The sequence below is a fragment of the Carcharodon carcharias genome, chromosome 3 (assembly GCF_017639515.1).
Source record: "Carcharodon carcharias isolate sCarCar2 chromosome 3, sCarCar2.pri, whole genome shotgun sequence".
Lineage (NCBI taxonomy): Eukaryota > Metazoa > Chordata > Chondrichthyes > Lamniformes > Lamnidae > Carcharodon > Carcharodon carcharias.
Genome location: NC_054469.1, coordinates 130790855 through 130815925, shown reverse-complemented (window position 1 = coordinate 130815925; position 25071 = coordinate 130790855). Strand labels below are relative to the sequence as shown.

The following is a 25071-nucleotide window of genomic DNA, read 5'->3' as shown; positions in this document are numbered from 1 at the left end:
TTCGGTGATCGTTCACGTAGACTCCTCCACCACGGTGACCAAGCCAAGCATAGCCTCATATATCTCCCCCTAATGCTCCCACATACCCGGCCGCATTTCCTGCGTCACGGACAACTCCAGAAGCACATCAGCAGACATTGACTGAGCATGTGCCTGGTCCCTTGCAGTCCTCTGACTGCTGGCACCATGGGTACTCTCTGTCTCTGCCAGCTCCTCCAGCGACTGTGAAGTCCCCTCACCACTGTGCCCCAGGACAGTAGCCGATGTTTGAATTCACACCGAGGTGCTAGTATCTGCGCTGATGCCTGCCTCGCAGAAATGTTTTGTGACACTGATGAGGCTTCAGCCCCCTCAGGTGCGAGAGGGGGCCTCTGCTGCTCCTCCTCCCAGCCCTGTCCGCTGATGCTGAAAGGGAGAACAAGGACATTGGATCAGTTAACTTGGAGACAATGTCAAAGTGCACCCCTGTCCCCCAGACCATTATGCGCTCATCCTTCCAGAACCAATGGTCAAGCCACGTTGCAAAATTAAATCAATTAAGATTCAGCAGTGCTATGGCTGTTGGGAGAACAATGCTGACCTCACTGTTGGGCATAAATATCTGGCCGTGGCACCCCAGCCTTACCGACACCAGTGGATCTTGGCGCATGGCTCCTCTCCAGATCCAGGGCCTCCTGCTCAAAGCGGCTAAGAATGGCGATCTGCACCAGGCCGCCATCAGTCTACACACACTCTGCCACGTTATGAGCATTCTTCATCTGAAAATGAGAGACGAGCATTGATTAGTGCAAATTGCACATGGACTCTGTTCGCACACTGCCCACCCCAACCAGAGTGGGACATATCAGGGCTCCAGAGCCTCCTCTCCCCGCTGCTGCTGAACACTCACACAAAGATACTAAGCCTGCTTCCCTCCCCCCAACCACCAATTGGACACATGCTGCCTACATCACATTAGGCACCACACGGTATATCCTTCCAAAGCAAGGAGGCGCAAGCACATGGCGTGCAGAGCACAGCAGATGGTTCATTGCCACGCCACCTTGAAGATCCCCTCCCAGCATGTCATCACCCTGACTTGGACATGTCCTGGAGTTCAAACAAAGTGCCTAGGTGCAACTCCTCCAGGTTGCTGCCAAACCAGTCATGTGGGACTCAGTGTAACACAAGCTGCAGGGGCAAAACACATCGCTTCATCACCCTCACAGATTGACCTCAGCATGGGCAGTATTTGCTTCCCACCCAGCAAAGGATAAACATCAATGATTCAATGCAGTCACTACCCTCAGACTTGGGCTGGGGGTCTTGGGGCAGGGGAGAGTGGTGAGGGGTGGTTGGGGTGGGGGGGGGGGGTAAGCTGACCTGCTGGGTTACATGACCAATGCCAACATGGTACTCATCATGCCAGTGCGCAACAAGTCGTTGAAGCGCTTGCGACATGGGATCCAGGTGCACCACACCATGTTGTGGCAGCTCACCACCTCCGCCACCTCCTCCCAGGCACATTTCATCATTTGGGGGGGCCTCCTCCTCCCATCCCGGGGAACCAGCACCTCCTGCCATGCTGCCACCTCCTCAAGGAGGGCAGCAAGGCAGTCATCCGAGAAACGAGGGGCACACTGGCCTCCTTCCCACCTTACCCTCCAGCCTGGCCTGTTCCATTGCCCTACCCTCCAGCCTCGCCTGCTCTGCTGGCCTACCCTCTGAACTGGCCTGCTCGCCAGAAGCACTTTGGTGAGCCCTTCCACTTGACATTGTGAGCAGCCTTGCAAAGGCTGCCAGCGCTTCAAATAAACAGGCTGCCGGGTCGCCATTGGACCCGGCCGACATTGCACTCCTGCCGCTGCCCACCCACTCCCACTATCCTCGGGTGTCGCGCATTACGCTGAACAGGTCTTAATTGGCCCGCCCACATAAAATGGTGGCACAGACCAGATTGCGGGTGGCGATGGGGTCCACACCCACCCGTGCCTGCTCCCTGCCAAACAGAAAATTCAGCCCATGGTGTAACTAAACTCCAGTAAAAACCTTTTGGCCTCCTGTACTCAATATTATTCTCTGGCAAGGAGGTGTGCAGCTCCAATCAGTATTAAAGAGGACAATTGACTGACTGGTTGTCCCTCCTTCTATTGACAATTAGTCAAGATATGGAATACTGGTATATGACATGAGTAAAGTTGAAGGAATTTGAACTTGAAATATCTGGACGAAAGTTTAAAATATCTTAATTGAAGTTTTCAAAATCTTGAAGAGGATAAACAAAACTACTACATGAAAATCTGCAGCCAAGAACTCAAACAGTAGGAAAATGTAGTTAATATTAGTTATTTAAAAATAAGAAGGTAATTGAGGCAAAACTATTTTACATTCAGGATAATGGAGTTGTGGAATAAGGCACCGGCAATGGCCATTTAAGACAATAATATAAATATGTTTAAAAGATAATTACATATACTTCTGGAGACTGGATGGTTTGAGAGATATGGTGGGAAAGTAAGTATGCAGGGAAAAGACCAATCAAAAAGTGATGACCATTTGGAACAAAATAGGCTTTTTTCTTGACGTTTCGAGTCCTCATGACCCTTCGAGGACTCGAAACGTCAACTCTTTTCTTCTCCGCCGATGCTGCCAGACCTGCTGAGTTTTTCCAAGTAATTCTGTTTTTGTTTTGGATTTCCAGCATCCGCAGTTTTTTTGTTTTTAGGCTTTTTTCTTTGTTCACACTAATATTTTGCTTTTTTGTGTCTGAACTTACTTTGTTCCATTTCCCATGTCCAATTCATTTCTATAGCTGGCAAAACATTGATTCTACGACAAGAACAGCTCTAACTAACTAACTAGGTTATTTGTATCATTGTGCTAAACTAAGATACAGCCAAGATCTTGGATGCATTAAAGATACCCGTACAAAGCAATGCCAGCTTTTATGAACAGCCTTGTGTTCTTCCCAACTACCTGTTCTCTCAAGCGTTCTCTTCTTGAAGGTGCTGATAATGGTGCCATCTTTTCTGCGCAATAACGGACTACTCCTCCTCTCTGCCACTTTCTGTTTTAACTTGGAACGCACCTTCAAATTTGGCTCTGAGGCTGTGAAAACATGAGAACATGATTTTTGGGCAAACAGTATCAAAATTACATTCATATCACATAAAAAGGAGAGTGCATTTAGCTGTAGGTGGATGGGTTTTGCCTGCAAACTGCTGCTTTCATTGTTCAATTGGGGAAAAGAAAGCAGGGACTGGGTTTGCCAAGCTAATCGTCCAACCAATAATTGTCCATCCAAACAACACACAAAAAACAAACATACCTAAAAATTTACAAGCTACTAACTCTCACAACAAACTGCAAATCTGCTGCAAATATTAGAAAGTAAGAAGTGTATAATAAGCAGGAGAACATCCCTGTATCCAATGCTACTGGCCATATTCAGCCTTCACCAACAATATAGCACCTCAGTAACATGGGTTACTTCAATAGTTGCTGCTGCTGTTTTAATCTTTGGTCTGTTTTAGTGTCTTGGCGAGATTCTCCTCCTTAAGGAAGAGTTCCAGCAAGGTGGGAGTTCTGCACAGCCCTCCATATTTATCCTACCCTTGACCCAGATTCCTTGATAGTGGCTCATTACTCTGAATTCCCACATCAAGAAAGAGCCTGTCCATGCAAATGTGAGAACTCTGGAAGTGCTACTGCAGGGATATAACTTCAGTGCCAGAAGATGAGGAGTGGGGTCCCTAAAGAAAGCAGAAATCTCTAGAAGATTGGAAGGGAGGCATCCACTACAGTGCTCAGTGAGACTAGGGACAGCATGGACAGTTACAAAGCCCTCTTTCTCCATGGGGCTGTGGTAAAGGAGTTACCGCTACTACTAGGGCCCACCATCTTTCCCATGACAACCTTGATAAGGGCTGAAAGAAGGACCTGCCTCCCCAGCCAAAATTTGCATGTGGGGTTGAAGAAGGAGTGGGCAGCGACAAGTCCAGCTGGAGCAGGAGGAATGAATTATTGGCCAGGTGGTGAAGATGCTGTTTTCACCATGTTCTTTCCTGACCTCAGCTGGAAGTGCATAGAAATATATCCCCCTTAGTCTCACTTTATATAAATGTACCTGTCTTTTGAATCAACATGCATCATATTGCTTTAGTTACAATGCAGTAATTTTAATAGATGAAAGTTAACTGATCTAAAACATTAGACATTCAATTGTCATGCTGTTTTTTTTTGCAAAGTAACTCTCAAATCTCTGAACTCAAGCTGTTAATAAATAGGCATTCTTTTGGAGAAGGCCATTGGATTTCTCCCTGGTGTCTTGGTCAATATTTACCTCTCAATTAAAATGCTGTTATCACAGAATCACAGAATTGTTACATAATAATTGTACATAAGTGGGCCATTTAAATTACTGTGCTATATTTCAAATTGTAATAATAGAGGTTTTGTAAAAGTTTTAGCAGATTTATCTGATGAATACCTTAGCCAATCAGACCTGGAAGCTCTGAAATTCTATCTCTAGTTTGTACTGAGCTTGCTGGTGCCAGTCAGGCAGTGATGTGGGTGCTCAGAAAAGGAAAATAGTTTGGGGGTCCCAGCTTCTGATCACTATACAGTAGCCCCTGTTACAGGAATATGTGTGTGAAGATCGGGTGAGGACAAGATCAGGTACTATTCTGGTTTCCCTGCAGTCAACTAACCTACTGACACGCACTGTATAGGTTTATATGAGTAATGGCCATTTAAACAAGTTATTGGGGAAAGAGGCTGTTGGCAGCACGGAGACAAAGTTCAGAAGAGTGAAAGGATGGGGGGATGCACTCTAACCCATCATCTCATGAAGAAGGATGATGAGTATAAAATGAAGAAACAGGAACAATTTATTTTAGCAGTCTGACTCAAAAGACGGTGGCCAGCATTTTCTGTTTGGCGTGCGCATGCCCCAACTCTCCCTCCTTCACCCACCCGCACAGGTAGCGTTGACCCAGGTGCGCGTCACGCAGGGTGGGCCTTAATCGGTTTCACGCCCGCCTGTGCCCGCTCCCGACTGGCCCACCTGACGGGGAGAAAATTCTCCTCTGTGGGTTCAAATGCTACTCCAGGGTCCTGTGAATGTCACCTAGGGTAACAGTACAATATTGTATTGAGGGAGTGTTGCATTGTTGGAAGTCTTTTCTTTCAGATGAGATGTTAACTCAAACCCTGTCTGCCGTTCCAGGTGCACCTAAAAGATCCCAAGGCATTCTTTTGGAGAAGGCCATTGGATTGTTTCTATTTAAATAATAACTCAATGCCCTCGAATACCTCAATTAAACCTGCATCCACCACACTTCCAGGCAGTGCATTCCAAACCCTAACTACTGGCTGTGTGAAAAAGTTGTTCCTCACCTCACATTTGTTATTGAGAGCTTGTTGTGCACAAGTTGGCTGCTGCACTTTCTATTTTGCAACATTGACTACACTTCAAAAGTATTATTGGCAAAGCTTTTTGGGATGTCCTGAGGTTCCGAAAGGAGCTATACAAATGCAAGTCTTTCTTACTCACTGCAGCACTCTGACAAACATGTTTCTACGTTTTAAAGTTTGGATATCTGCTGTGATCAATATACCCAAAAGAACTTATATATGCCAAAGCAAAAATCCATCAGTAATTATGTTAATAGCATAACAATTATTTATACTGCATTGCAAAGCAGGACTTTGCAACACCAAATAAAAACATAACAGTAAAGCTTCCTTCGCTCCCTGTCCATTGTTGCTCATACAGACACATTCTTAAAATAAAGAGTTCAAGGTTACCCCTAAGCCATAAATGGTAAATACAGCACATGGGGTGCTATTAAGTCAAAAAACCCAATATTAGCTCTGAAGCTGAGAGGGAACAGTGGGGCTGTTCTGATGTCAGAAAACCTGAAAGAGCAGGTTTCCCTCATATTCTGTTGGCTTTAAAGGCAGAACCTAATTACTGGCTTTGTTATAGTTTCCCAAACAGCCAGATGCAACCTCATTTTAATTATTTAAATGAACAGCCCACCTTCTGGGAATGGGTTAGTTGCCTCCTCCTGCAATCACCCACTGTCCAGCCACTACACCCCATTCCACCTTCATCAAACCAGAAATGGGCAAGTTGGGAGCAGCTTGAAATTTGGTTTTGGATTTTTTAATTTTTTCAGTTCTATCTGACCCAAATCCACCAGTTTTTGAGAGTTAAAATTCCTCCTAAACAAACTAAAAATGGCATTGAGATTCTGTCATTAGAGAGATTCTCCCCCTAGTTGCTGGCTGAGTCATACTAGGATATAATCTGCATGTTAGTCAGCCGCTGGCTTGACTGTCATTACTCATGTGCGGATCTTAACAGTAAATGTTGTCAGGCTATTCTGTCCTGGAGCATCACAGCCTTGGGTGGTTCAATTCCATTCTTCTTAGATATACACACACCACACACATCACACACATACACAGATCACCCATACTTTCTAGCAAGGGTTCTGGATAGTAATCTGGAATTGATACCCTTGCTGATGTTCTCCTTCCAGGCAATGGGCACATAGAACAGTTAACACCAACATAATTACCCTATCTGACATCATCTCAATGCAGATTAAAGTTTGAATCTGGTACCTTCCACGTCTATATGGCAGTGTGCCATACCACTTGATAAATGTACTCACTGAGCTATTAGCAAAACCCTACAGGGAGTCATTTTTCTAATATTTAAAAGCATTTTCTACCTAAATACTAAACCACATGAAGTAGAACAAACCATTTCCCCATATGCTGTTCATTATGACCATTTACTCCAACCCATTGAACAACACTAAACCTATGGGATTCCCTGATGCAACAAAAATCAATCTCAATGGTATCTCTGGAACAATCACTGAACCTGGATTTACACCAGTCTTTACCTCATTCTCTTTCCAATGTACTATTGAGAAAGGCAGCCAACCAAGTAAGATTTAGAGGGATCAGGGAAAGTAGAAACAAAGCAACAGACACATACAACAACCATAAAAGAAAGGAAAGGAAGATACAGAAGAAATGGCATTTTGAACTGAAAAACAGGCCTTGTAACAGCAAAGGAGAAAGAAAGAAGGAAAAAATTGAAAGAAGGAAAAATGAAAAAAAGAGAAAGAAAGGAGAGAAGAAGAAAAAGAAAAAGAAAAAGAGAGAAAGAACAAAATGAGAGAATGAAAGGAAGGAAAGAAAGAGAGATAGAGAAAGAAAGACAAAGGAGAAAAGGAGAGAAAGAAAGAAAGCGAGAAAGAAAGAAAGGAGGAGAGAAAGAAAGAAAGGAAGGAAGGAGAGAAGGAGAGAGAGAAAGAAAGAGAGAAGGAGAGAAAGAAAGAAAGAAGAAAGAAAGAAAGGAGAGAAAGAGAGAAAGGAAGGAAGCAAGAAAGAAAATAAGAAAAAAAAACTGAGAGAAAATCAAAGTAAACTTTAAGGCATAAAATAAAAAGGAAAATCTGAAAGCTGAAGATTTGAAATAAAAAGAGAAATGGGCTGAAATTCTTTTAAGCCCATGTTTACACCTGAAATAAGCGCTGCATAAGGAGTGTACATCGCAACTGGGAGGCCCAAAGCAGGCCTATACTTGGGCTTCTGGCCTCATGCCTTATTGCATTATTTGGGTGAACTGCCAAAGCCTGTACAACGTCTCCAAAGATAGCTCACCCCCTTTAAAAGGATGAAATGAAAACAGGAAACGGCAGAAAAACTCAGCAGGTCTGGCAGCATCCGTGGAGAGAGAAACAGAGTTTACGTTTCGAGTGTGAACAAGAGTCATACGGACTCGAAACATAAACTCTGTTTCTATCTTCATAGATGCTGCCAGGCCTGCTGAGCTTTTCCAGTGTTTTCTGTTTTTATTTCAGACTTCCAGCATCCACAGTATTTTGCTTTTATTTTAAAAGGATGAAAGTCGGACTGCTTGCCTCTCTGGCAGTTACCCAGAATAAAGACCTCAGTGGGGTGGGGGGGGTGGTCAAGGACCATGAGGGCAGTAGGATTAGGGGTGATTCTCAGGTCATCAGCAGCATTTGGAAGTACTGCAGAGCCAGGAGAAGCAGACTCTGCTTCACATCAAACTTAATTAAAAACCTACCATTTTGGTAGCACCCACTTGCTGTGCCAAGACTGGCAATAGCTATTGCAATTGGGACTATCATCACTATCAGTTGGAATCTGGATAGATAGAAGGATTTCACGATCCTATGATTTAACCTTTAGGCAGAAACACACAACCTCACCATTCATCCAAGATCAAAATAACATCCCTGACAGGGTGGCTTGAGCGCTACTTGAATTCCTATTAAGATCTTGTCTCCTCCCAGTTATGCCATTCAAAGTATACTGATCCTTTAGGTGTACAACTTGCAACTGTCTAGTTAATAATATTCAAGCAAGACAATTCTGGTCACAGACTTCAAGAAGAAAAGGGCACATATTATTGCGATAACGTTATAGGTGCCAACGTCAGTTACCGCCCAAATCATGGAACGCATCTGGATAATTTATCCCCAGTGTTTACGGGGAGGTGTGGAGGGTTTGGAATGACTTTTAGCAGTTGGGGAACCTGGTATTATGGGGAATGCAGAGCTCCTGTCGAATTCAACAGCAAGACCTTGTTTGAATTTTTTTCAGCCATTTCACAGCTAGCAGCTGGTTAAATTTAGAGGTCAGTTGGCCTGCGATTAAAGACCACAACCTGAAACCAGGCATGAGGGAGGGAGAGAGGATGGGAGAGATCATGGGGAAGGGAACCGAAATGCCGATCATAATCGTGCTGAAGTGCCCATCGCCAGAAGAGCTAAAGTGCTGATTGCGAGGAGGAGGGAAGATCATGGCAGGTTAGCTTGGGGAGCCTGGTCGGAGTCACGGGGAGGCATCCCTGTTCTTCCTAGCCCACAAGCAGTGCTGGAAACACACTTGCCTGCTAGATCTGGCAGTTCTTGTCTCACTTCCATTGCTGTGTTTCTTGAGCCCAAGGTTGCCCCAGCCAGCAGCTGTTACATCCATATAACTACTTAAATGGGAAGTTCAGTTAAATATGATAATTACTGACATGGCTCTTGAGAACAGATTAACAGATCACTTAACCCCCGAACTGCCCCGGTTAAACTGGAAGTATATGTGCTTCAGTGGGTTAGGGTCACTTATCCCTTTTTTTAAGAATTTACCCTGGACACCACTGTCACTCTCCTGCCTGTCTTGGGGAGGTTAAAATTTCCCTTTCTATGCTTATATTCCACAGCAGCAAAATGCATTGCATCATCTTTCACAGTGGAAATGAGAATCAGAAGAACAGATATCCTGGCTGCTACTCCCTTCACCATTTTCAGTACTGCATTCAGTTTGAGGTCCAGCTGATCAGAAGGCATGAAATAGGTTTCGGTAGAATTCCAGTTTTTCTGAGGATTAATGCAATGTCTGAAACACCATCAACGTTTGACTATTTCTTAATAGCCCTTGTCAGCATTCTCTGATATCTTCCACCATGACCATTGTAAGAAACATTCCAACTCCAAATGAAGTGTGTGTCATTTTGTTTATTTTTATTTTAAAAATCTTCACTGGTGGGCCAGCTGAAAACTTGGCTTTGTGGTATTGTAGTGTTTAAAATAATATTATGCAGTTGCACACATATCTATCATAGGGAATCTAGTTTTCCATGCATTGCTTTCATTCTCGTGGCTGACAGAGATCAATAAATGAAAACATGTGCTGTTAAGGAATGAACAAAGAGACCATGATCTCAAAAAAAGGTACAGTGTATCTAAAATTTTCTTTGAACCAAGTTCCACATAGACAACAGCCAGTCTCCCCATCTCATTAAAAATGATATGCCACTTTCTTCAACTCCGAGGGAGAAAATGACTGTTATATTTTCTTCACATTGTGTGATGCCATTTTCAAAAACACTCCAAAACTATCTGCTATTTACTCAGCTCCAGCGACAGTTCCAGTGGAATTTGTCAGGGATACACCAAGGTAGCCCTTGAGATTCCAAGGGCTTTAAAATGGCCAACATTTGCCCAGTAATGCAAATAAGAAATTACAGGTGTAAAGGTGCATATATTCCTATTGTTGGTGAAAACATCAATATGTGTAATGCAAGAAAACAATATTTTCTCTTTTGTTAACAATGGCAAAGAGAGAGAAAAAACTCCTTAACTTTTAAAAAATTGTATGCTTGTTTCAAAAATATTCCCTAAAGGCAGATAAGTGCCCCTAGAATGTTTTGAAAGTGTTTATTTTTAAATGTGCTAGAGGGATACAGCCAATGGCAGGGATCATTCAGGAATGAGAGATTACTTTCAAGTTAGGCCACAATTCATAAGGAACCTGACTTATTTAATAAGAGTCTATTTCAGTGCTTTAAAGTTCTGACAGTACATTGGTGCAATCCACCAATACACTTAGAAATGAGAGAACTCCCTGGTGGCCTGGTGTCTGAAAGCACCTATAATCATTCTAGAGAAGTTATAGTACTGAGACATAAGGCTAAATTTTACCGCAGGCTTCAGGACCGTAACGCTGCTCTGAAATGCAGGTTCCCAAGCCTGCATTTGCCAGCAGCGGGACAGCATCAGCAACTTTACCACAGGTGGCCTCCTAATTGACAGTGCTGGCTCAGAGGGCCGGCAGCGCTGAAACCTGAGCAGCACCATCAGAGGAGATGGGTGCTGCTGAGGCAGGTGGAAGAACTAAAGGGTGCTTCAAAATGAAGGTGCCCTCAGACAGTTAAGTAAACAGTAAAATTCAGGATGGTCAAGGGCCATCAATTGGAGAGGAAACCCCTCCAGAGTGGTCACTGGAACAGTCGGGGGGGGGGGGGGGGGGGGGGAGCCTTTTCCTGCCTGCAGTCGTCTCTCTGGGCCATGAAGCTGCTACCTCCATTGTCATCTTGGACTCATAGGGAGGCTGCCCCATTAAGTTGGCAGTCTCCTCATGTGGCAAGGGGTGGGAGAATAGGGGAGGGGGGCCGCCGCATGCTGACAAAATTCCAGCGACCTTCTAAAATGGACCTTAGTTGGGGCCTTAATTATGCAGATCAGCTGCGTGCCTCTGTGGAGTGGGCAGCCAATCCACCTTGCTGTCCTCCACTTGGAAACTTCCTCAGCAGGGTTGGCTATAAGTAAAGCCTGTACAGTCGAACCAAGGGCCAAAGGAAGATCAGCCCAAGACCTCACTCCCAATTGCAACCCAGTGATACCTACTGGGAAGTGTGCATCCTGAGTGAGAACAAGACCATTCTTGATGTTCTCTATGACTGAACAGTCTGCTGACACTAACTGTTTAGCCTGATACATGGAGAATCCTGATGGAGTGATGTACTTAAGGTTTAATGCTACCTGATGACTTGTACCTCGTAAAGAACCTTCAGGAGAATGAAAGAAAAAGTAAGCTATTGAACAGCCTGTGTTCAGGGCTATGGGGAAAGTATGTATGAGTGGGATTAATTGGACAGTTTTCTCAAAGAGCCAGCACAGGCCTGGTGGGCCAAATGGCGACCTTCTTCCTACAATATTTAAGAAATTTGAAAAACAAATGGAAATGGAATTCATCCTCTGGGTGTCTTAAGGACTGTCATCAGCGAAGAAAAAACTTCTACTTGAGTTCCATCAGCAATCAAGGAATAGAAAAAAAAGAGGAAACAAACTGGCATTTTGTTCAGGGTCATTTTATTTATTAGGTCCCTGTACCACTGAGCAGTAAAGAGATTTCCATTTGAGCAGTTGGCTAATGCAATGCAAATCCTCTGGGTTTGGTGAGAGCTCTTCAGGGCAGGCTGAAAGAAGCTGGAATTACACACAAACCTATTTCACGCACAGCTGCATAAATTAGTTTCTATTTTTGGCCACAGATTCATCCCTTGTTGCAATTCAGATCAATCACATAAACAGAACGCTTCCTGTCAAGTGCTCTGCAACACTCTGCTCACACAAGAGCGAAGATTTAACAGCAGTAATAATAAGGATTCATCACTGCATTCCACCACCGCAATTGTCTGTGGGAAAAACATAGGGACTACTCTACTTGAAAGCAAGAATAATATTCTACAACCATTTTCCTGTAAAAGTAGGAAAAATAGACTGAGATCAATGAATTTCCTACTTGCAATATGCTTTAATAAGTCCAGTGAGAGGAATGTACGAAGCATAACACATTAAGACTACAGTCAGGCTTAATTGAAGTGAAGCAATTGGAGACAGTCAAAGCAGCCTTTGGTCTTGGAGGGCTGCAGCACCAATTCACCAGAAAAATCATGTTTAACACTTAGCGAATGCACACGTTTCAAAAGATATTCCGTACCCAAAAAGGATAATCTGCTCTGTTTAATTTCAGTGACGTGTGCCAGTGGCAAAACAATTGCTTTGGCTGTTTTTTTTTATTGCAATTCACTGCTGTTTATTTTAGTTTCAAATACTTTTAAAAAAAGACATTTAGAAGTGTTTCCTTGCAGTAGCTAGCCTTTCAATTCCAGTTACTGGTTTTGTGTAAGGTCTGAGGTCAGACATTGCAGCATACAGTCTCCCAGTACAACCCTTTGCTCCACTGAAAACAATGGCGTGTCTGGGGCTAAAAGAGTTAAATTCTGAAGACAGGTTGAAGAGATTAGGCTTATATTCCCTCGAGTATAGATGATTAAGGGGTGGTCTAATTAAAGTGTTAAGATGATAAAAATTGACAGGATAGAGGAAAACTATTTTCTCCGGTGGGGGAGTCCAGAACAAGGGAGCAAACCTTCAAATTGGAATGAGACTGTTCAGGGATGACACAAATGGTATTGGAAATCTGGAACTGTGGGCTGAAATTTCATTTCCTGACTTAGAGCAAACCCAAGTGGAGGGGGCCAATGTGGAGGCACAAAGGGATGTGATTTTGAATTTCCCTAATGATTATCACCGCCTGCCATTTTTGGCAGGTCGAGCATCATGGCGGGTCGTAACCCGGCACTCATTTAAAGTGACATCAAGTTCACAATTTAGATCCCTGCTGGTAATTCAAATTTCTCTGTATTTGGTATTTTCATGAAGGCAGGTGGGTTCCTGAAGTCTGTAGGAACCCGACCAGGTAAGTCAGGGCAAGAACAATAAGTGAAACCTGCTGAGGATTTGGGATTTTTTTGAAAGCCAAGTTTAAAAGCTGTTGCCAATGCCCCTGCATATCTCGATGCCCATCCCCCCATGCACACACATATTCACTCCATACCCCCATGCCCTCTCCATACCCCTTTCATTACCCCCAGGTCCCTTGCATGCCCCCCATGCATCCTCCATATCCACTCTCCCAGTATCCACTATTGCAATGAGCCACTGGCGAGTTCAGCAAGTCTTTGAAATGCTGTGTCCAAAAGAGCAATTTTAACAGATGGCCAGACATCTGTTTTGCGTGCATACAGTTTCCAGGTGGCCTCATTACGAATTCTTGGTAGAGCTCCAAGAATGGCTAATAGACTCAGTTCAGCAGGTTCTGTTAACACAGCTTGAAATGGAGTGCTAGTTTTGTTAGATTGACATCTTTATGACCTTGTAATAAGTCATTCCTTGTTTGATGTAGCTTTTCAATATCTATTTGTTTATTTGGACAGGGTTAAGAGGTGTGAAATGGATTAAAGCTTTATTCATTGATACTATGAATGGCTGTGGTTGATTGACACTTTTCAGAGGTTGTAAGATTACCAGTTTTTTCAAATAAGATTTCCTAAGCCTCTTTGCTTATTGTACAAATTTAAACATCTCCCCATTGGGTTTTAGGCTAAAGGTTTTTTCATCATCAGAACTTTCCTTAGCACCTGATGTCTCCTTTTCAAAATCCAGCTTTTCAAGCTGATAATCTCTGTCTCTTTCCTTCCTTCTCTCTTCCATTGCTAACTTTTTCCTCTAGAGATCAAGTTATTGCATTTTCATTTCTTTTTGAATTAATCTATCTTTTCCCTTTCTTTTTCTGCTGTCTCTAGTTAAAGTTTTTTCATTTCCGATTCTTTTTCCTTTTTGTTTGCCTCCAATTCAAGTTTTCTTAGTTCCTTTGACTGTTCAAATTCAAGCCTTTTCATTTCTAATTGAAGTCTCACTACCTCCAGCTGTGACTCACTTGTGCCAGGTATCACTTCCAACTTTAAATGCTGTGCTATATCTTCAATTATGCCTGTTTTCTTCAACCCTGCAGGTACCCCCAATTATAATTTATCTACCAATTTCATTAACTTAACTTCAGTTACCTTTTGTAAACCAGCAAAGGTTATAACTTCAACTCCCAGATAAGTCTGAGCAGCTGCCAAAGCCATATTGCAGTCTCACCACTTAAAAAGAGCCTCACACCAACTTCTGAATTCAAAGTGCTTCTTATACCTGTAACCTTAAGATTCACCAACTCCAACCCAATCAAGGAATTTCAAATATATCCCACATAGAACCCCCAACTATATTATGGCACAGCTGATGGTAAATGCTGAGTTGTTCAAATCCCATAGCTCTTTTTTTTTGCAATTTGTATGTTTTGAGATGCGGGCTTTGAATTCAGTAATAATAAGCCCACCAAGTCTTATAGGTTTTTACAAAACTTGATTAAAGATTTATTAATAAGAGAAATGATTTTAAGCACATACATATGTCTACAAATTACTACTATAATAACTTCTAAATCCCCTAATTAATCTGACTCCCAGTTACACCTCATTAAGGCAACAGTGAAATTTTAAAAGACCCATGCAAAGAAACATGATACCCTGAACAATCTAATTCAAAGTGAGTTTTCTTAACTTCAGCTCATTGTAGACAACAGCTTGAGGCATAGATGCTGAAGGCATTTCACACTTGTTAGATCATAAAATGCCTACCCTTACACACAGCCTTCACTCCTTTATAAATATTTTCCTCTTTGTATGCAAATTACCATTGTTTCACTATGTATTTGGACTTTACCTCCCTGATCATAAAAACTTATCATAGTACCAATTTTATCAGTAATCTTTGGGAAAAATATACACACTGTTTCTGAACTCTACCTGGCTGGGTGAAAACAATCTAGTCTGGTTTATTTAAAAATGAAAATGTCCTTTTACACCTTACATTCTAAACTTCATCCATGTTTACCTACTTAACATTTCAAACCTAGCTTACCTTTGTTACATTAAAGTCTACAGACCAGCTGCCTTTAATCCTATTAACTCTCTCTCTCACAGACACAGACACATACAGGCACAGGTACCATTATTTTATGATAAATTCCAATAAAACCATTGTGTCTTCCTGACAGTTATTGCCTGGCACTTGTGTGGCATGAATGCTATGTGCCACTTGTCAGCCCAAGCATGGATATTGTCCAGGTCTTGCAGTTTTTAGACATGGGCTGCTTCAGTATCTGAGGGGTTGCAAATGGTGCTGAACATCGTGCAAACATCAGCAAACATCCCCATTTCTGACTTAATGATGAAAGGAAGATCACTAATGTTGCAGCCGAAGATGGTTGGGCCAAGGACACTACCCTGAGGAACTCCTGTAGTGATGTCCTGGAGTTGAGATGACTGACCTCCAACAACCACAACTGTCTTCCTCTGTGCTAGGCATGACTTCAACCAGTGGAGAGTTTTCCCTCTGATTCCCATTGACTCCAGTTTTGCTAGGGCTCCTTGATGCTACACTCAGTCAAATGGGGCCTTGATGTCAAGGGCGGTCATTCTCACCTCACCTTGGGAGCTCAGCTCTTTTGTCCATGATTATACCAAGGCTGAAATGAGGTCAGGCCCTGGCAGAACCCAAACTGGGCATCAGTGAGCAGGTTATTGCTAAGCAAGTGCTGCCTGATAGCACAGTTGATGATCCCTTTCATTACTTTGTTGGTGATTGAGAGTAGACTGGGGTGGTAATTGACCAGGTTAGATTTGTCGTGTACAGGATATATCTGGGCAATTTTCCAAGTAGCTGGGTAAATGCCAATGTTGCAACTGTTCTGGAGCAGCTTAGCTCACTGCGCGGTAAGTTCCGGAGCACAAGTCTTCAGTACTTTGCCGGGATATTGTCAGGGCCCATAGCTTTTGCAGTATCCAATGCCTTCAGCCGTTTCTTGATGTCATGTGGAGTGAATTAACATTGCTTGAGATAATCTTCAATATCTATGATGCTGGGGACCTCTGGTGGAGTCCAAGATGGATCATCCACTCAGCACTTCTGGCTGAAGATTGTAGCAAATGCTTCAGCCTTATCTTTTGCACTGATGTGCTGAGCTCCCCCATCATTGAGCATGGAGCTATTTGTGGAGCCTCCTCCTCCAGTGAGTTGTTTAATTACCCACTGGCATTCACGACTGTATGTGGTAGGGATGCGGAGCTTAGATCTGATACGTTGGTTATGGGATCACTTAGCTCCCTCTATCACTTGCTGCTTATGCTGTCTGGCACACAAGTAGTCCTGTGTTATAGCTTCACCAGGTTGACACCTCATTTTTAGGTATGCCTGGCGCTGTTCCTGGCCTGCCCTCTTGCACTCTTCATTAAACCAGGGCTGATCCCCTGGCTTGATGGTAATGGTAGAGTAGGGGATATGCCAGGCCATGAGGTTACAGATTATGTTCGAGTACAATTCTGCTGCTGATGATGGCTCATAGCGCTTCATGATGCCCAATCTTGCATTGCTAGGCCTGTTTGAAATCTATCCCATTTAGCACGATGGCTCTGCCACAAAACATGATGGAGGGTATCCTCAACGTACAGACGGGACTTTGTCTCTACAACTACTGTACTCCCAGGGCAACTCCCACCTGACTGTATACCACTGTGCCACCACCATGCTGGGTCTGTCCTGTCGGTGGGACAGGACATACCCAGAGATGGTGATGGTGGTGTCTGGGGCATTATCTGTAAGGTATGATTCCGATGGTACACACTGCTACCACTACGTGTTAGTGGTGGAGGGAGTGAATGTTTGTGGAAAGGGTGCCAATCAAGTGGGCTGCTTTGAGCTGGATTGGGTCAAATTTCTTGAGTGTTGTTGGAGCTGTACTCATCCAGGCAAGTGAAGAATATTCCATCGTGCTCCTGACTTGTACCTAGTAGACTGTGGACAGGCTTTGGGGAGTCAGGAGGTGAGTTACTCACTGCAGGATTCCTAGCCTCTGACCTGCTCTTGTAGCCACAGTATTCATATGGCTAGTCCAGTTCAGTTTCTGGTCAATGGTAACCTCCAGGATGTTGATAGTGGGGGATTCAGCTATGTCAAGGGGTGATAGTTAGGTTCCTTCTTGTTGGAGATGGTCATTGCCTGGCACTTGTGTCGCATGAATGTTACTTGCCACTTGTCAGCCCAAACGTGGATATTATCCAGGTCTTGCTGCGTCTTGATTGGCTGGCAGCCCCTGCAATGGACACAAAAGGAAGCTCAAGAACACTTTGGAGACTAAGTCCAGGAAACGGAGGCCCAGATAAGTCCAGGGGATCCCAGGGTGAGGAGGGTACAGAAGGCTTGGGGGTGCATGAGGGGGACGATCAGGGTCTCGGGGGAGAGGCCAGGGGAGGGAGGTCCAGAGGCCACCAGTCCTTAAGGGGGAGTGGGGGGTGGAGGAGGCAGTGGGGTGGGGGGGGGGGCGGGGTTCTGACCTCAGAAGGGGGCTTCTGATAGAGGCTCCTCACTCCTTCCTCTCCAGTAACTGATGTATTTCAGTCTTCCCCCATGGAGATTTAATATTCCTGCCAGCCCACAAATTGAGATAGGTCAGGAAACAGCCCTTAAGTGGCCATTAATTGGCCACTTAAGGGCCTCAAATGGGGCAAGGGTGGGCTTCCTGTCCAAAGCCTTGTTTGCCCCAGCATAAAATCGCTGTGTGGTCAGGGGAGGTGGGAACCCAATGGGAATTCCTTCTCTTCAGTTTCACCCTCCCCCACCCACCCAAAACCCCACTGAACTCATTCCGATAATATGGTACTACCATGAACTTTTCACTCAAACAGAGTGTTCAGAATTTTTGAACTAGCCCATGCAGGTCAACACTACAGATGAGTAAGTTCTCCTTTCCTCAGTCTAGGACTTCTGCCTTGGTATAAACTTTCGACTGAAAGGGAAAGTTGAACTTCAGCCATCATTACTTTGCAAGTAGCTGCACTGAGATGCACAAGAACAATTTCCGAGGCTTTGAGGTTTTCTCCCTTTCTCATTTGGTAACACCAATGAATCAGGAGATAATTTTGTCGAAAATCCCAAGTGCAAGCTTGCATCACACCGCTTTGCCATGCATCAGCATACTGCTATCATTTTAAGAGCTCTTGGAAAGTTCTTATCCAGCTAAATGAAAGAAGCTGAGCAGATATTTGAGATCACAGCGACCAGCCTGTAAGGTAAATTTTAAGTCTGATCCTTAAGGAAGAATAAACAATTCCAGGCTGTAATGGCAACATGGGAAATGGATATCTTAAACTGGATACAGGTAGTGGAAACTTTTATTGTATTTTACAAACAATTTCAAAACACTAGGAGAAGAGAAAGATCTCAAGGCTCAGAGCAAATGGAAACAACAAATCACTTACCAAATAGGGACCAATTATATTATTATAAAATCAAAAAGTCACTTAGTCATTAAAAAGGTCAGGACAGATGAAAGTTATGGTCACATTTGCTCTTGATGAAGTGAAATAAATGCTTTTGCTGGATGTTCTGGTTGACCTTAAACTTTAGAAAAATATAACAAACTTTGTTTTTGTCACAATGTTTCTTGCACCATATTCATTTGGTAAGCTAACAGATCAATGTAAGTTTTGGAGAAAGACACAAAGGCCAGAAAAATGGCTTGATCTTTGTTCTTAGCATTGGTAACTGTATGCAAATATTACAATAATGCTTGGAGACATGGAGGAGTGAGTCCTATGTTCATGGAAGATTTCATGTGCCTCACTTGAGAAAGTTTTGAACCTAACCTGTCATTTCCAGTAATCCGTGGATATTGATGACATAGATTACTAACTGATTTAGGATGTTGTGGGCCCTTTGGAAAGTATATGACATCAGAGGTCCAAACATTTTGAGGTGATTGTTCTCAATGTGCATCTTTCAGAAATGATTTTGGTCTTGGGTGAATTTATGGATTTATTTTGCCAATGATAGCAATACAGTTGACTTTATTTTTATATTTAATACTCAATAAGAATGGCCTATTAGACTAAAATATTAACCAAAGCACATAAAGGCATACAGAATATTATAATGACTTAATGGGTGGAACCTTATCAGCCCTGTGGGAAAAGGGTTGCATGCAGAACTGGGAGCAACATTTGAAAATAGCGCTGGATCCCTGACCTGCTTCTGCTTCAGAGTGATCTTGTTGGAAATGGGATCAATGCGGCAGCGGCTGCTCACCTGGCAGCATTTGGTAGCCATTAGACCAACTCAGGGACAAATTGGTTGATATCAGATGGGCTCCTTGTTGAGGCCAGTGTCCAGCAGGGTCCTGGAGGCAGCCACCTGGCAGCTGACCAGGGGTCATCGACAAATCCGCAAAATCTCCCCACGCCCTTCACAGAGTCATTGCACAGGCCACAGCCATATGCAATCCCATGAGGTGTTTCTCCTCCACAATGATGGCCTGACAGCTGTGACCATTCTTTATTTTCAAAATATCAGGAGGGTTCAGAGAAGGCCTCCATGTTGATGTGTCCTGTCATCTCCTGCCTACCTCAGTAGATTCACCTTCTCTGGGGGGCAGCTGCCAGCTTTCCAGAGATTTGGGCCCTCTGTTTGGACCTCCTGACTCAAGATCCTGCCCGCCATCCTTAACTGGATGGCAAATGAGGAGACAGCCTCTTAATTTGTCACCTCCCACAAGATCACGTGCCAAGTGGCCAACCAACCCCAGTGGTTTCAAGACCAGCATTTGGTCCCAACAGCAGAAAAATTTCAAAGCTGGTAGGGTTCTACCTAAGAAAAGCTTTTATTAACTCCACCAAAATAGGTGGCAATTAGATTTTTGCCCTTGTTATTCTGTCTGTCTGTAAACAATTTATCTCAAAACCTAAAGGACACATTGCAACAAAACGTAACACACATGTAGGGATGGGCCAAGGAAGGGCTGATAAGTTTTTGACAAAGATGTGGATCAGATCTGGATCCTGGAATTTTTTTGAAGGATGCATTAACATAGGGACACAGGAAGAATTTAATTTTTTTCAGAATATTTGTGGTTTGTTTCATTTAGAATGTCATTGATTGTTTTAGAATGTTGAGGATTGTCTCAGTGGAGGCGGTGGAATTTGTCACCGCTGTCAAAAAGTGAGCAGAGGTTTCAGAACAGGTTGTTGGATGTGGAGTGGCCTAGAATCTCCTCAGTGAGATGGAAGCTCTTAATAAAAAACTCTGCAGTTAGAGAGCATCAGCCAGACAGGGAAACGCCTGATGGAGCCTCAATTGTAACAACATTGAGTGAACAGAGCATAGCAGAGGTAAGCACTCAATTAAGTGCCCTCTTTACTTATTCCCTTTTGAATTGATAGTGAAAAACAAACATCTAGCTTCAAACCTCTAGTTGATAAAGATCAGCTTTGTTTTCCCACTGAATTCAGAGTGTAAGGGTCACTGCATCTACTGCACTACAAACCTTTTCGTCTACTTGTCTTTGCATGTTATCATAATGAGAAATTGAGGAATGTCAACGGGGTGGGGGGGGTGCGGAATGGAACACTCTTTCATCTCAGACAGTCTCAGGCATCAAGTTCTCCCAAGTTCCCTCTAGCACAGTGAGTTGCTAAGTAAAGTTCCCTCAAGCCAGGCGCAATTAGTATGTCCTAACTCCAGTCTGATGTGATACTGTACAAAAGTCTATTTTCTCACTTCATCATCAGTCACCTTTCTGGTTCTTTCTCAAATGAGATTGCTAAATTAGTGTTAATTAGGGCTAGTTTTGTGCTGTAGATTTATCCACAATTTTTCAACCAACTAGATACACAGGTCTTTTTTCAAATGTATATACCACAGTAATTCCAATGTTAAAAGACATAGGGCTGGAGATTTATATGACCCGGTTAGCGGGCACAGGGGTCATGGTTCACCACCCGGCTGCACTGCTTCCGAATGAGCTGGGTAGTATATAAAATTGGTGCATCCATCTCATATCCATGATTGTAGCATGGCCTATCATGGATCCCATGCTGCACTATTGTCTGTACTGCTGGCTTGCCTCTACGCACCACAGGAAGCCGGATAGTATTGCAAACAGACCACGTTCTCCAGGCAACTTTCCCTTTTTAAAGGCACAGTGCTTATAAAAAGGATCTGCAGCAATGCGCTGCAGGCTGCTGGGTAATCATTTTGGAGCACTAAGGGTGAATGAGGATGTCACACCGCACTAGAGGAAGGGCTTCCGTCTCAGTAATGGCACTCTGGAGGCACTGGTTAGAGAGTTGGAGACCAGGAGTGACACCAAGGCACAATAAGCCGTCGAGGCACACCCTCAGAAGGGAACAGGAGCAGGTGATGAGGGCAGCTAATGCCCAGAATATTGCCCTGAGGACATGGTGGTGGTACAGAAAATAGAGTAATAATTTCACCCAGCAGCCTAAGGTGAGTGAATGCATCCACACATTACATCTCACATCCACCACACCACGCACCTCTTACATTGTTCAAAGCATCACACCCCCATTACCCAACCAGCAGCACATTTGAGGCTGCAAACTCACCCCTAACATCCTTGTACTACACCTCAAAACCACAGATACTGTTCAGTCATGCCAGCCACACACAGACCTCTCCACACTTCCACAGACCGACAGCTATTCAGCCAAAGCAATCACATCACCAAAGCACACTGATGCACAGTCTTGACATTCGGCCCTCTCTCTTTTATGGAGGACCAGCGTGCCTATATTAGCCTTGCAACGATGGTGCAACAAATAAGCAGGACAGATGCCACAGAGCCAGTGGCATCTGGTGCTGCTGAGATCATGGCGGACGATGGTAAGTTGCTGCCCTCTGCACCTTTTCCACTCACTCCTCACCCTTCTCCTGAAACATGCCATGAAATAGAAACTGTAGCTGGTGTGACTGTGGAAAAGCTCATTTCCTCCCAATAATCACTACCCTCACTCCTATTCTGCCCTCATGTTTGTTTTTTGCTTTCATAAAGTCAAGAATCCCCAGCTAGACAGCCTCAGCAGAGCCCGGAAGAAGAGGAAGAGCAACCCCATGACGGTACTGAGGAGACATGGTCATTGCATCCTACAATTACAGCTACCAGCTCAGTTATTGGCATTTCATAGACCTTAGAGGCTAATGTAGAGCTGGGATTTGCACATTGGGCATGAGTGGGCTACAGCCAGGCTGGAAGGAAATGATGCTCATATGCCAGCTCCTCCAAGGGCGAGAGAATAGCTGATGAGTTCTGCTGCAGATGACTCAAGTAAGGTCTTTGACAGAAGAGAATGATGATGACAGTGCACGATGAAATGCTTGATGAATAGGTGGGTCTGACAGACAACTTCCTCGCACTATCTAGCACTATGTAGGAGTCTGGATCCAACATGGCAGAGCGCATCGGACAAAGCTTGGAGCTCATCCTTCTCACCATGGAAATGATGGCCAACTCCATGAGAACACTGGCAAACTCAACCTGAAAGGAGCACCTGCTGGCTTCTGTCACACCTTCCACTGCGGCACTGATGGTCCAACGTCTCACTGCTACATTGGAATTTCACCAGAGGTCATAAGATCCATGCCTGCTTCCATGCAGGCTCAAGCTGCTCTCATCATGGTTGATCTTAATGGTCAAAGGGGCATGCAGGTTCTCATAGCAGTCCAGCAATCGGTGCTATATCAGATCAACAAATTGCCGAGGTGATGCCCCATACACCATAGGGCATGATCCTGCTGTCCTTACACAGGGAGCCAGCATTTATGTTTCCACGACTGTCACTCTGTCAGTGCCACTCAGCCAGACAACACAGATTGCTGCTGCCCATGCTGAGGCGGTGCAGGTTGAAGCCAGGCCCCCAAAGTCCAGAGGTGCTCGAAATTATCCTGAAGGCAATCTGCAGTCACCCCCATTGAAAGTCGGCAGGCTTCCACCAGCCAAGTTGCTGAAGTAACACTGCATAGGAGCACTAGGGCAAGCAAAGCTACACACAAGACAGGCAGTAAGGGAGTGCACAAGAGCAATTAGTTCATTTTAGTTTGTGTAATTGAATGTGTTGGTATTAAGGATATTTGGTTACTGCTTCTGTTACCCTTTACTGTTAGATGCCAGCCAAGTGAATGTGGTGATGGGGGGTCTGAACTGAATGCGACAGTGGGGAAAGGTGGATCCATGTTGGGATGGGAAAGTTGTTATAATAAAAGCTGAACTTCAAAGTCCACTCCCATATGGTCTGTCCACTTACATGGGTTCCAGGATGCCTCCTCCCTGCCTTCTCTTCTTCTAACTATTCCTCCACTTCCTCTTCCTCCTCTTCCCTCCCCACATGAAGTTCTTCCCTTCTCTGCCTCATTCATTCCAATTCCTGGTCATGTTGCAGACCTAGAAGCACTGAAACAACTGCCCCCAATCCTGACTCAGCTACCAGACACCTGGGAACACCACCACCTGGAAGTTCCCCTCCAACCAACTCACCATCCTGACTTGGAAATATATTGCTGTTCCTTCACTGTTGCTGGGTCAAAATCCTGGAACACCCTTCCTAACAGCACTATAGTTGCACCTACACCACATGGACTACAGTAATTCAAGAAGGCAGCTCACCGCCACCTTCCCAAGGGCAATTGGGGATGGGCAAATAATGTTGGCCTTGCCAGTGACATGCACATACCATGAATTAATTAAAAAAATGCCCTCACTTCTCATTGGCAAAAATATCTCCAAGAGACCAGCACATTGCATCCAACAACTCTGCCTAAGCAAAAGTTCCTCATAAACACTTTATCTGCAATTTGTTGAGTGAGCCTTTAATTGGCACTGCTTTAGGGCCCAGCTTACAGAATGCCTGATCTTTGTTGATGTATGAATATATCATCCACACGAGCATTGCTCTAGTTAGGCTCCATTAACCAGTTAGACTCTATGGCTGGAATTTTCTGGCCCTGTTGGCATTGGGTGTCATGGTGGGCAGGAGGGGACAATGTGGCAAGACGGCCAAAAATTGTTTTCACACCGTCGTGAAAGCAGTTTGCGATCGTCCGCTCCACCTATCAATGGCAGGCCATGTTTCTCACTGCCGCACATTGGGAACCTAATTTCAATACTTTAGCATTTTATTATAAATCCTGCTTGCCGGAATCATCCCCACATGCTGGATCGTCCGAGCATGTGGGCATGATTGCACGCCAACATGTTTCACAACTGTGCATAATTGATGTGCCGGGCGAGCTGTACTTCGCTCAGGACTTCGAGGTTTGTTTGCCAACCTTGCTTTGGGCAGCACTCACGGTCATTGGTGCCAGGCTTCCCAGGCAGCACCACATCACTTTTAGGTGGGCTCACAGGCAGGTCTCTACCTAACAGACCAGCCTAGGCTAGAGTGGCTGCAGAGCTTGGGCTTGCTTGGGGAAGGGGGAGATGTGGCTTCAGGCAAGGGAAGAGCCTGCAGGACGAGGGCTGTACTGGGGAAGGGGGGTATCCCAGGGTATATGTGGGGGTGCATGTTGATTTGTGCAAGTGGCCTCAAGGTGGTGAGGGCTGAGGAGGTAGTCTCCAGAGGAGATGAGGCCAGATGGAAATGTGAGGGAGTGTGTGAGAGAGTGAGTGGTGATGTCCCTTGAGCTAGCAGTGAGTGAGATACCAGTGAATGTGTGATGGCTTTGTGAGTGTGTGTGTTTAGAGGATAAAATGGTTGACTTACCCTGGCAGCACAGATGAGATTATTTATCCGTTTTCTGCACTGGATGGCCAACCTCAAGTGCAGTATTGGCATTGACCACCTCTGCCACCGCCTCCCAAGCCAGAGTGATGAAGCTGATGGGCCACCCTGCGGCCAGAGTGGTGGTAGAGGACATTGTGGCGGGCCTCCACCATGTCCAGAAGGCGGCCCAGGGATGAGTCACTGAGTCGGGGGGAGGCTGCACCCTTCTTGGCTTTTGAGGCCATGCCTTCACCTGAGCAGAACTGGGC

The 25071-nt window shown here is 44.5% G+C and overlaps 1 protein-coding gene across 1 annotated transcript in view; it reads right to left on the bottom strand.

Moving 5' to 3' along the window:
• Positions 1 to 25071, bottom strand: part of LOC121275947 (histone deacetylase 9-like) — a 636654-nt gene that overhangs the window by 423902 nt on the left and 187681 nt on the right. The window contains exon 6 of the mRNA XM_041183848.1: positions 2956 to 3087. Coding sequence (XP_041039782.1) covers positions 2956 to 3087 — 132 coding nt within the window. The remainder of the gene's footprint in view (positions 1 to 2955; positions 3088 to 25071) is intronic.